Source organism: Electrona antarctica (genome assembly GCF_951216825.1).
Source record: "Electrona antarctica genome assembly, chromosome: 17".
Taxonomy (NCBI): Eukaryota; Metazoa; Chordata; class Actinopteri; order Myctophiformes; family Myctophidae; genus Electrona; species Electrona antarctica.
This window is the reverse complement of record NC_136798.1, coordinates 16,336,317-16,348,275: the sequence shown is the minus strand read 5'-3', so window position 1 is coordinate 16,348,275 and position 11,959 is coordinate 16,336,317. Positions and strand designations below refer to the sequence as shown.

At 44.6% G+C, this 11,959-nt stretch overlaps 1 protein-coding gene across 2 annotated transcripts; it reads right to left on the bottom strand.

Moving 5' to 3' along the window:
• Positions 1 to 243: 243 nt before the first annotated feature.
• On the bottom strand, positions 244 to 11,388 carry tbx18 (T-box transcription factor 18). Of its 2 annotated transcripts, none has more exons than XM_079525480.1 (8): positions 10,874 to 11,388; positions 9,453 to 9,651; positions 8,663 to 8,764; positions 7,590 to 7,773; positions 5,824 to 5,991; positions 3,615 to 3,679; positions 1,784 to 1,878; positions 244 to 810 (listed from the first exon to the last, which is right to left on the bottom strand). In XM_079525480.1, the coding sequence occupies exons 1-8, from the start codon at positions 11,109 to 11,111 to the stop codon at positions 260 to 262; spliced, it is 1,602 nt and encodes a 533-aa protein (XP_079381606.1). In that variant the 5' UTR covers positions 11,112 to 11,388; the 3' UTR covers positions 244 to 259. The 2 variants fall into 2 exon arrangements, with proteins under 2 accessions (XP_079381606.1, XP_079381607.1); XM_079525481.1 differs by having other exon boundaries at positions 7,602 to 7,773.
• Positions 11,389 to 11,959: the final 571 nt, after the last annotated feature.

Here is an 11,959-nt window from a genome sequence, read left to right as displayed (position 1 = left end):
CCACAGAACATGAACAAAAAAGAACTTGATGGTGAAAAAGAAAAAGAACCAGGTCTCTTAATGAGAGCTCAATACGACAAGCTCACCGTGCTCGCAGAAACAATGGCTCAAGTTGTCGCTCTGTCAGTTTTTTCCCTCTGTCCGTCGTTCTGCAAGATGGCTATTTGCCCTCGCTGTGATAAGTCCTGAACCAAAGTCGTACCGTTTCCTGGACGGAAATACGTTTCCAACAATAAACAACAACCCCCAGAGGTCACGTTCAGCCCATGTGGGCCGTGACCTGTGAGGTTCCGCCTCCCGGCTGACCGCTGGCCAATCCCAAAGTCCGAGTGTCAAATAGGAAGCCTTGCTGGCCTCCGCTTAGCATGCCCAGGCTGTCCGTTAGTGTGCCGCTGGGGGAGGAGCCTAGGAAGGGGCTGTGGTGATTGGCCGCCGCCGCGGCGGCAGCCATTTTGTCTGGGCTGGCGGCGAGACGGGGCGACGGAGGGAATGTGTAACCGTAGAGGCCGTAGGGGGGCGTGTGGAGGCGTAGCCCGGCGTAACCTTGATGCGAGGACGGGTTTGGCAGGTAGCCCAGCTGAGAGGCGGGGAGGGGCAGGGAGCAGAATCCTTCGCCCTCGTACCCCGAGGGCCCTCTATGATGAGGGGGGAAAGGCTCCGGGGGGTTGCCGTAGCGATGGAGAGGGTGCGCGGGCCGTGCACAGGTGTAGTCGGGCGGACTGAGGGGACACACCTGGAAGTGGGGCGAGCAGGGAGACGAGGAGAGCAGGTGGGACGACGCCCCGATACCTCCATGGATCCCAGGGACTCCTGCAGATGGAGGAGTACAGAGAGGGAATGAACAGCACTGTTGATTTTGACAGCAAATTTTTATTTTAGTTTTGATTTTAGTTTTAGTTTCTAGTCTCTTGAATAGTATTCATTTGGTTCAAGTCACATTTTAGTCACCTGGGATGTTTTAGTGTTAGTCTAGTTTTAGTTGACTAAATATAATGAGATTTTAGTCGACTAGTTGATTTAGTGGACTAAAATGTATTTTTGCAGGCCTTGATGGCGTTGTAATGACTGATTTTACACTTGCTGAAACGCGTTGTGAGCTTGTAGATCTGCTATTTTCAGCATGCAACCAAGTGTAAAATAACTTTTTTTTTATACTTACTGGATCTCTTGTCCACTAGGCCCTTCCTAACATTTTAGTCTAGTTTTTATTTGCTGATAAGTTTTAGTCATCATACCAGTAGCTTAGTTTTCATTTAGTTTCCATTACGTTTTCGTCAGCGAAAACAGGTAGGCTAGTCGACGAACATTTGTCGTCATATACCGTATAGTATTAGTCGACAAAATCAACACTGATGAACGGGGACATTAATTTAGCTCCTTCCAATATAATAATATAAAAAATAATAATAATCTTTATTGTCCCGAAGGATATTTGTCTTCACAGTCTGTTCAAACACCCACATCAAAAACAACTCGGAGCACATAACACCAAGACAATACAAAAACATGAGGTCCCCAGAACCATCCTATCGGCGGGCAAAGACAATACAAAAACATGAGGTCCCCAGAACCATCCTATCGGCGGGGCAGTTTGTTTAATGCTGCGATGGCTGAGGGGACAAAACGCCTACTAAAACAGCGATACAGGGGATGATCAGTGTCATTTGATATTGAAAGTGCTTGTCGTGTGATGGCCTTAATGTTCATTGCAAGGTTCCAAGGTTCAAACATTGTTCATTAGATGAGAAGGCGGTGCATGGTTCAGTTATGATCTGTTCTGTACCTTGTTTGCCCATGCCAGGGATGTCCTCGAATGTGAGCGTTCGCAGAGATGGACGCCAGAATGCATAGGACTCCACCAGAGCCTCAAGGCCCATGCTGTATACGCCACACACACACACACACACACACACACACACACACACACACACACACACACACACACACACACACACACACACACACACACACACACACACACACACACACACACACACACACACAGAGGGTCAGAATTACACCCCGAACGTCATACTCCATGATTCCAGACTGACAAATACGACCACAAATTCTTTGGTCAGTGATACAGTTAACGCCCACTCACATCCCAGCATGCCTCACTGGGGCAGACATTACGCCCTCTCCTATCCCAGCCTGCCTCACTGGGGCAGACATTACGCCCTCTCCTATCCCAGCCTGCCTCACTGGGGCAGACATTACGCCCTCTCCCGCCCTCTCCTATCCCAGCCTGCCTCACTGCGGCAGACATTACAACCAGCCACCTGGCGGCCATCTTAGCCGCCCGCGGGGCCTCTCTTTCTCTCTTTCTCGCGCAGTCTCCATGGAGACCGCAGGTAATGAGGGGCATAAACGCTGCGCCGCCATTGGCCGCTGCCAGCCGGGTGCTCCGAGGTAATTGCTTTCACACGGGCTTTTACAGGCGAATCAGGACGAAGGCTCAGGAAGCCGCAGCAAGGATTTATGAGGTGGGGCTCCCACCCCCTCCACATCCACCTCTCCCTCTTCCCCAGGTGGGGTAGGAGGGGGTGGGGGTGGGGGGAGACTGCGGCTGGGGTAATGCGAGCGCTCTGTTACCCCTCGTTAGCGTGAGGATAAAAGTCCTCCCCCCCCGCGGGGTCGTAGCCGCGGCGATAATTTAGACAAGCTGCCCCGGAGTGGCCCTGTGCGTTCCGAAGCAGCCTATCAGAGCAGGAGTTTATTTAGCAAACTGCTTAACTCTTCCTGTAATATTTAAGGGGGAGGTGTTTTTTTCTCTCTGCCTTCCTGAGTTTAACTTTTATAGGGTCAGCTGTCAGGGTCTCCCGGTTATCCAGGTTGCCGTGTACTCTGCCTTCTCCTCCCCGTTGGATTTTCACTCTTTCACGTATACATGCACCCCCCCCCCCCCCTCTCTCTCTCTTCATCTCTCTCTCTCTCTCTCTCTCTCTCTCTCTCTCTCCTCCTCTACTCTAATGATTTCTGCTGAGGGCCCCAGGGGGGAATGGCTGTTTGGAGACCGTGTTTTCTTTTTCCTTTCTTTCTTTCTTTTCTTTTTTTTTTTTTTTACTGCCGTGTTGTTTTAATGCTGTTTATATATATATGTTTATAAATGTGTTTATATAGATTTTCTTCAGGACACTCTCCACTTTTATTATTCTGCCGTTGATGTTTATGTTCTCTTGGCGCGGCTGGAATCTGACGCTCCATTTGGCTTTCGGGGGGGCTGAGGTTACATTTTTCCCTCTCAAATGTTCTGCCCGTTAACTGTGTGACTCTGTAAATTAGTGCCCTGAAAACTTAGCACGCACTCACATGAAAATGCATCAGTGATTAATGTAAAATTTAAATAATTAGGTACTGCGACTGTTCAATCGGTGGATTAAGAGTTTTTTTTTTTTTACTTCCGTCAAAAACAGATTTATTTAATGGTCTGCCGTTGCGCACTTTCCAAAGGAAAGAAAAAACAGATAAATAGCTTTGCTCCCTATAAAAGAGGACTGAAATAGCTGCGACAAGAACCGCAAACAAACCCTAATGTAACGCAGTCGCTGCATCTCACTTTTACTCTAATACGCCAGAAAATGTGAAAATCTGGATGATGGAAATTGACTCACCGGTTTCTGCCTGAGTCTCTGAAACCCTTGGCGAAAGGGTTTCTGTCGATCTTCAGCCTTGTGATCTGGAGAGGAACAAAAGGCATGTTATTTCCAAACATTCATATATTACACGGTCCATGATAATGCGGGAGTTTATTTTACCTCATTGTGAAATAGTGTTCCAACCAAAATGGATTTATTTGCATTGTCTCTAATCTTTTAACCAGGTCTAGCCAATGGTATTATGAGTTTATAATAAGCCAATATTAAGTATATATATTTTCCCAGTTTATGTCGTAAACTATACATGTGTGTCTGTGTATGTGCTTGCACGTGTATATTTATATGCATGAATACTATATGCCTGTGTGTGTGTCAGTGCATGTGTCTATGAAAATATTGTATGTTATCGCGCGTGTGTGTGTGTGTGTGCGTGTGTGCGTGTGTGCGTGCGTGTGTGCGTGCGTGCGTGCGTGCGCATACATGCGTGTGTGCGCGGGCACATGCGTGTGTGCGTGCGCATACATGCGTGTGTGCGCGGGCGCATACATGCGTGTGTGCGTGCGCATACATGCGTGTGTGCGCGGGCGCATACATGCGTGCATGCGAGCACATTTGTCTGCTCAGGTTGTGGGTGGTGTGTACTGCCCAATTCTGTGACCCGTATCCAGAGAAACTTTATAGGCACCACCACTATGCGCTTACATCAGCCATCATTTGCTAGCTGTCGGTCAGCCAACACTGCCAATATCCTTCTTTGAAGTGCACACTGGCCTGAAAGCAGCTAAACCAGTACCCTGCCCTCATATAGTGTAGCAAATTCTAGAGGAAGACATTTGCCTTTGAGAGGAATAAAAGCCAAAAGTCATCTAAAGTTGAATCCGTCAAAATGTGACCTCAGAAATACAGCCGAGTGCAGTTCCCTTTTATTCAAATAAAATTATGTTTGCATTTTGCCATATGATATTAGACATTTTGTAGACAAGTATTGTTCTAAATATTTTATACATTCTGTGTGTGTGTGTGTGTGTGTGTGTGTGTGTGTGTGTGTGTGTGTGTGTGTGTGTGTGTGTGTGTGTGTGTGTGTGTGTGTGTGTGTGTGTGTGTGTGTGTGTGTGTGCGTGCATGCTTTCTTTTCTTTTCTTTTCTTTTCTTTTCTTTTCTTTTCTTTTCTTATTTCACTTTTGAGTTTTGAGTTTTTCTCAAGATAATCAGTGAGTCAACACGAGATTGTACGTATACCAGGTCCATTTTTACACACCAAATTGTCCTGTTTCATTTTCAGTATAGAATTCTCACATTTAGCAGTGCAGCACATGCACAGTCCAGCACAATGATATATCTTATGTTGTAACTCTCAGAGTAGACTAGTTAGTTGTAAACCGTTAAGGAAGGAATCCCTGTAGATAAATTTAGAGTCGGTAGTCTATATGGAGAACATCACACACACAAGCAGGGTACATACTGTAGCAGCATTCCAGCTTGTACGTGTGGTATCTAATGGATAATAGCCATGGCTTGCAGGTATGGCAGCTTACATATTTTGTTGTGTTACGTTGTTATTGGCAATTGTGCGCTGTGCTCTGCATGGTAATTAAGGTGGTTGCTACTGAGTAAAGGTGATGAGCTTGGGGGTTAAACCATAGAAAACTGGGATAGCATCTCTGTCATTTTAGATTTTAACCACTTTACCATATTTAATGCTTTGGCTATTCAAAAATAGGAGGCATACAAGCCACTTCGTGCAGCGCTATGAACTTCGAAAATCGTAAAAATGTTCCCTGCATGGAACAAGATATTTCCACTGCCAAATTTGGGGGACCCACCTTGACATAAAATAATTTGAGCAACACAATTATATTTTTTTCCTGAAAGATTTAGAAGACATTATGTTGTCTTGTTTTTGTTTCAAAACTTGATTCAGGTTATGTGGTTTGTAACTGTCAGTGTCACTTCCTTGTTAGTATAGGACTATACAATTTATTTATTTTTTATACCACAATATTTTGCATATGGTGGTTATGACATTTTTATGTACATGTTATTTTTTTGGTATGTCCCGTATGGGATTGGGTGTGTCACATATATTGTTATATTATCTGAGCTACTGTATACCCTGAAATCTTGAATAAACAAAACTGTGAAAAAAAGAAAAAAAAAGATTTAGAAGACATTTGTAGATTGGGCCTCAGGTCTATAATGGGTCAACTATAGCGGGCTACAGTACCTGTTGGTTCTGGTACGCGGTGACGGTGGTGAACACAGTCTCAGGGAAGGCAGTGGTCTTGGTTCCTTCCCCCATTGGGACTGCCTTAACCGGGGACAGCTCCTCTCCACACTCCTTGCGGATTACATGGACCCGCGGCTGGTACTTATGCATGGAGTGTAGGATGATCTGGAAATGGGGGAGGGAGGATATATAGTCGTTTATTAATGCTGCAGGGACATTCGTACCGATAGCAGCACTGCATTAAGGATGAAAGATATGTACAGTATGTATATACTAGCCTGGCATGGCCAGACTAATATCACTGCGTAGATATCAGTCTGGAACTTCGGTGTGGAGGATTCATTTCCAAGGGGCAGTTACAAACAGATTCCAAAAGAAGTCTCACTTAGTTTCAATAGTGGGTTCTGATTGGTCACCCACAACTCAGGGGTGAGCGAAATGTAATTCAAACTGAGGAGTGCCAGACCAATCTGCCTATAGGACTTGTTTTTTCCTGTGGCAGATTCGTCTGGTTTCCAGGTTCCGGTAAGGATAGAGAATAAGTACAGAGAAATAGTAACACTAGTAACAATAAGGCAGCCATTGATAGCTGAATTGGGAAACAGAAGGTCCCATGCAGGTTCAATGTGTTGAGGTGTCCCCAACCACTGAGCAGCAATCAGCTGGGTGAAGCTGAGAACTGAATTCCCCCCGCGGTGTTAATACAGTCTAATTAATTATTAACAAAAAACAGTGAAAAAATAATATAAAAGACAGAATAAAAGACATGAAGATGACATCATTCGACCTTGCGTCTGTGCCTGGACTGGTGGACATGCATGGAGACAAAGATATATGTTTGCAATCAATAATGGCATAAATAGACTTTAAGACCTATAGGGACCGACCTATACACTATAGGCTTTACCTAAATAAATAGGTTCAAGCTGTCACAGTAAAAGGGAATAGAATAGTTATGTATAATATGTGTACATACAGTAGCCTAATTAACAGTAAAGTAAATCAGAAGTGATGTAAATGTGGAGGGTACTACATACTTTAGCAACATTTCACCCAACTATAAAAGACACACTATAGTCAGTGCATATTAATTTAATGCTGAGAGTGTAGAACCCATTTCTTATGCACTGTTGTAAAGCATACATTTAAGCATGCAAGTAGAAAGGTGTATAGATGCATATACACACACAATGCACCTACAACCATATTACTGTATGGCAGAATTGGCACAAACAAGACATTACATTTTTCACGTTAAAATAAATGTATAAGAATAGGTTATAAAATCCTCTCCATTTACAAACAACGATCAAGTAACGGGATGGTTCACAATTTAACAGGCCTAGGTTTTTCCAGAGAATTTATTTCTCAGCATGTGAATTCAACTTCATAAATGTTTGTTCAATTAAGTTGATGATCCGATATATTTTATTTGTTATGGAATAGAATAGAATGTAAGCCTATTTATTTTTATAATTATAATTTACACTGACTACTGACTAGTACTTAATTGTCCATAAAGCCCACGCCATTGGCCATGGCTCAGTGGTCCAGGCACCTTGGCTGGTAATCCAGTCTGGCAGTGTGCCGCGGGTTCGACTCCCGATCCTGTCAGCCTACTCTCTGTCCCTCCATATAAAATAAAGGCGAAAGCCACACAAAAAAAACATTTATATATATATAAAAAAAATTCAAAACAAACCCACGCCTTTTGAAAAGGCCTAGCTTGTGACTTTCAATATGTAGTCCATGAAGTGACTTACATATTGACTTACATGTCCCTGGTCATCCAACTCATTGTTGGTCAGCTTGAGTTTGTCGAAGCTAATGACCTGCCGCATCCACGTCTCTCCAGAGGCCGGGGAGTCCGGGTGAATGTACACTCTGGGCGGCACCGGGGAGTCCGCGTTTCCCGCAACCATCCACTTGGAACTGTGGTACACGTACCTGCAAAAATATAGTACACAAAGACATCAAAGGATGGACCATGAAGACGTCACAAAAAAAGGGTCTGTTTCACGCAGGGCTGGACTGGGTCAAACATTCTGCCCTGACATTTGGCCCAGACCGGCCCACCACAAGCAGATAGCAGAATAAGCAGATATACTCTACTGCCCCCACATACAAACAAGCCCTAATACCACCACTTTTATACTGAAAAACATCCCTCCATGTGCAAAAACATATTAAAGCAAGGGGGGGGGGGGGGGGGGGGCATTCATTGGGCGGCCCTACCGGGCATAATATGACCTGTACGTCAAGTGGCCAGTCCAGGCCTTTTTCACACCCCTGCATATGTGCACCTCATAGACAAGACAAAGTTCATATAAACTCCACAAACCCGCTTGACGTGTGTTCATTTTGTTCTCCTGTTGTAACATTTGTCGGTTGACCTTTCGAGGGTGGAGAGGTTATATGGGCGTCCAAAAGGCCTTTTTCCAAAAGGCTGTGAAAAAGGGCGCAAAACCGCCCTGACAAATCACTTTGCCAACCGCCATTTGCGGCTCTGGGAAGCGGAGATTGAACCATTGAAAACGGTTGGTTTCACTCTGGCAGACCTTACGAGCTAAATTCAGACATGTACAAGACAAGTTATATTGTTTTAGGGCGCCCCTTTTTTGGTCCTTGTCGTAAATTGTGACTTTAGGCGTGTGTGTGTGTGTGTGTGTGTGTGTGTGTGTGTGTGTGTGTGTGTGTGTGTGTGTGTGTGTGTGTGTGTGTGTGTGTGTGTGTGTGTGTGTGTGTGTGTGTGTGTGTGTGTGTGTGTGTGTGTGTGTGTGTGTGTGTGTGTGTGTCTGTGTGTGTGTGTGTGTGTGTGTGCGTGCGCACGTCTCACCTATATCGTTTGTTGTCCACAGGGATTATGTCCATGGCGATGTAATACTGTTGATGTGGGTCCAGACCTGTAATCTTCACGCGCATGGCAGGGAACATCCGCCTGACAGGAAATATGAAATAAATCATCTTGTTTGAATTTTTATTTGGCTTTGTTTACAAGCTGAGTAAATTTAATCGATTATGTAATTTTCAAAATCTTAATTTGCCATGACATTAATGTTAAAATAGCTAGCCTATACATTTACATTTTACTATACATAATAGCCACATTTAGTTTACTTCTTCATTGAAGTGTATATTTGTACCGTCTTTAAATGTTCTGATGAGTTGAAAATAGAGGACCCTGATGTAAACAAGTCTTTATGGTGCTTTTCATGTAGGTTTTGTCCTCAATATAGCAGTTTTTATATTGACTTGTGCTTTCGTTTGAAATGTAGCCTACCCATTTCTACATACTGTGAAATATATATATATTTTTCAATCAATCAATCAATCATTCAATGAATACTTCGAGGTCACAAATGTTCAAAATGTATAGCTCTCACTGATTCTGTAATGATACGTTAATTCTAAGCAATAGCCTACGTGTTTTATTAGCATGGCACTATTTAACTTATTTACCTTTTTTGTATTGTTTTAATATTGTAGCTGCTATTTATGCAATGTCACAGACGGTGCATTTGCTTCGATAGCCCTATTTTTTTGTTTTGTGTCTTAATTGCTGCAAAAGGAAGGAAGCAACAAAAAAAATCCATATTATTGTCCCATTCGTATGTATCCATCCATACCGTCCTGCCTTGGTGATGATCATTTCCGTGCCAATCTCGTGAAAGCGCTTCCACAGGTCGGCGCCCTGCAGGTCAACGCGCATCTCCTCTCCTCCAGAGCCGCTGACCGCCGCAGCGATGACCGGGGCCGTGCACACCGGCGGGGCCGTGCACTGCGCCTCGGACCCAGGGCTCTCCAAGAGCACGTCCTCGCTCTCCGCTTCACCACAAAGGGAAATAATCCCATTAATATTGAAAATAAATTACCCTCTCAAAACCATTTCCAATAAACAAAAAACTGGATCCTTTAAAACCTTTTTTATAGCCTATCCGTACATTTTTGTTCTATGACTGAATTGCCATGCAGACACAAGGCCTCGTGTTTTTTATTTTTATATCTCGGCTTGTTTTCATGTTCAAAGTTATTAAGAGAACAGTCTAATGATAGACTGATGATGTCTGTATTATTGTCAGAGGTGCCATGCCATGCAGCGACGGCCTCGCCAAGTGGGAGAAATTTATAGACGCATTCACCACTGCACTGCATGGCCAAACAAATCCACTAACACAAAATAATGCTTGAGCGGAATGTTTCCGAAAGACGCTTTCACAGCCAAGTGGAGCTAAATTCGCAGCAGATTTAAATCATGATTTGTCATATAACCGCTCGGTTTGTGTGTTTTCTGCAGGCCTGCAGAGCATCGTTTCCATGTCTTTATCGCCTGCTAATTGGCGTGTTTATGATTGCGACACTACTCATAAAGCTCGTAAAGCGTCTCACATTAGTCACACTCACGCGACTTCTATTTACAAGACCAGCGCCAAGATATTGTATCATATTTATACGATTTCTACATCTATTTCTGACATATATATAGACTTGCAGTTATGTTTGTTTTCCATATTTTAGTCTACTTTTAATGTTGACTTTTTTTTGCAGGAGGCCTTACTTGGGAGGAAATAAATTATATTGTAGGCCTTCTTGATTAAAATAATGAGTGTATGCAAATAATTAACCTTTAATTTCACTTAGCTATACAATTTATGGTAAATGAATACGTCTGCTATATGGCCTATTATTAGCCATGCAAAGCTGACATAAATATTATTTTCAATCTGTTTTCAAAACAACATAAACTAAAACAGACATGTATCGAAGTCCTATATAGTTGTGTTGTAAAAACGATTGTAAAAAATATATATATATGCCTATATATATCTTTATTAATATAGTAAATCGTTTTCTGATTTCTGATTAATTTATAGCAGGCCTATAGGAATGTGATGGACACGTCTAGCAGTACTTGCACAAAGGAATTTACATCTTATCCTGTGTTTGATAAACAGCAGGCTAGATTAAATTAGCGCTCATGGAATGTCAACACATTTGATCAAATTCGTGCCAAATCGATTGCGTGTCCCCCATTGATAACTTTACTTACGGGAGCCGTCGCTCGCGCATTCAACCTCGCTGCCCCGGTCGCTGACAGACGCTCTCTCCGCCCGCGGCACTCCGGGGCTCCCGGTAAGATCAGAAACATCCGTCCCGTCCTCGAAGCAGCTGACAGCGGCGTCGTCCTCCTCGATCTTGCGCCGTTTTTCGGCACCGATCAGGGACTCCACCGAGAACGCGTGCGCCTTGACGCTCAGAGCGCACGGCGACCGTCGCTTCTCTGCCATGTCGGAGAAAGAAGAGGGAACGGAGGAGGAGAAACGGCGTCGAAATCGAGCGAGAAAGAGCGAAGAAAAGTGCCCCACCGCCCCAAAACTGAACCCCTCGATAACTTTGTAACCTTCCTCCTGTCCTGTCCTGTGCTGTCCTCGTTGAGAGCGAGAGCGAGGGAGGCAGGCGGCTCCTCCGGTTACAATCCGTTCTGGACTGACATTGAAGTAACCGGGCCAGTGGAGGCACGGTTTAGTCAAATAACTTATCCGTTATCTGTGCGTGCGTGCTGCTGCTGCTGCTGGAGGGAAGGCGCGGCGCGCGGCAGTGCCTCGGCTTTGGGGAAGTGTCAATAAACCAGAGAAAAGTCTGAGCAGGGAGGGAGCCTGTCAATCTCGGCGCGCGGAGCGACCACTCCAGCCAATCGCAGGCCCCGCGGGGTCCTCTCTCGGTCCCGCCCCCCTCATGTGGCCGCTCGTGCCTTATGTGGTAAAGCAAGGGCTCGTGAATGAATCATGGCTCGGAGCACGAGCGCGTCTCTCTCTCTCGGGCATTGCGCGCATTTTCACACCACGGCCCGACATGCTTTGCATATTTGGCCATTACCTCCTGCTCAGGAGCCCCTCTGGGAAGACCTGTGTCTTGTAGTATTAATTATAATTATTAGTATTGCTGTAGGGCAGGCCTTCCATTCCCTGTCAACAATAACCGTGAGCCGTGCGTAAAGGCCACAACATATATGGTATAGTGCAGAAGCGTCTCTTGAGGTGAATTGTGTGCGTATAACGAATGAACAATAACACAAATTAACACAACAAATTAACACATTGTTTTTGAGGGGCGCTAGCCCCTCCAATGCCCAGCT

Coding starts and splice junctions, on each gene's coding strand:
- tbx18 (XM_079525480.1), bottom strand. CDS start 11,111: ATGGCAGAGAAGCGACGGTCGCCGTGCGCTCTGAGCGTCAAGGCGCAC. Junction 7,774..8,662: donor GTGGACAACAAACGATATAG/GTGAGACGTGCG, acceptor ATATTTTTGCAG/GTACGTGTACCACAGTTCCA. Junction 811..1,783: donor CCCTGGCATGGGCAAACAAG/GTACAGAACAGA, acceptor CTCCATCTGCAG/GAGTCCCTGGGATCCATGGA.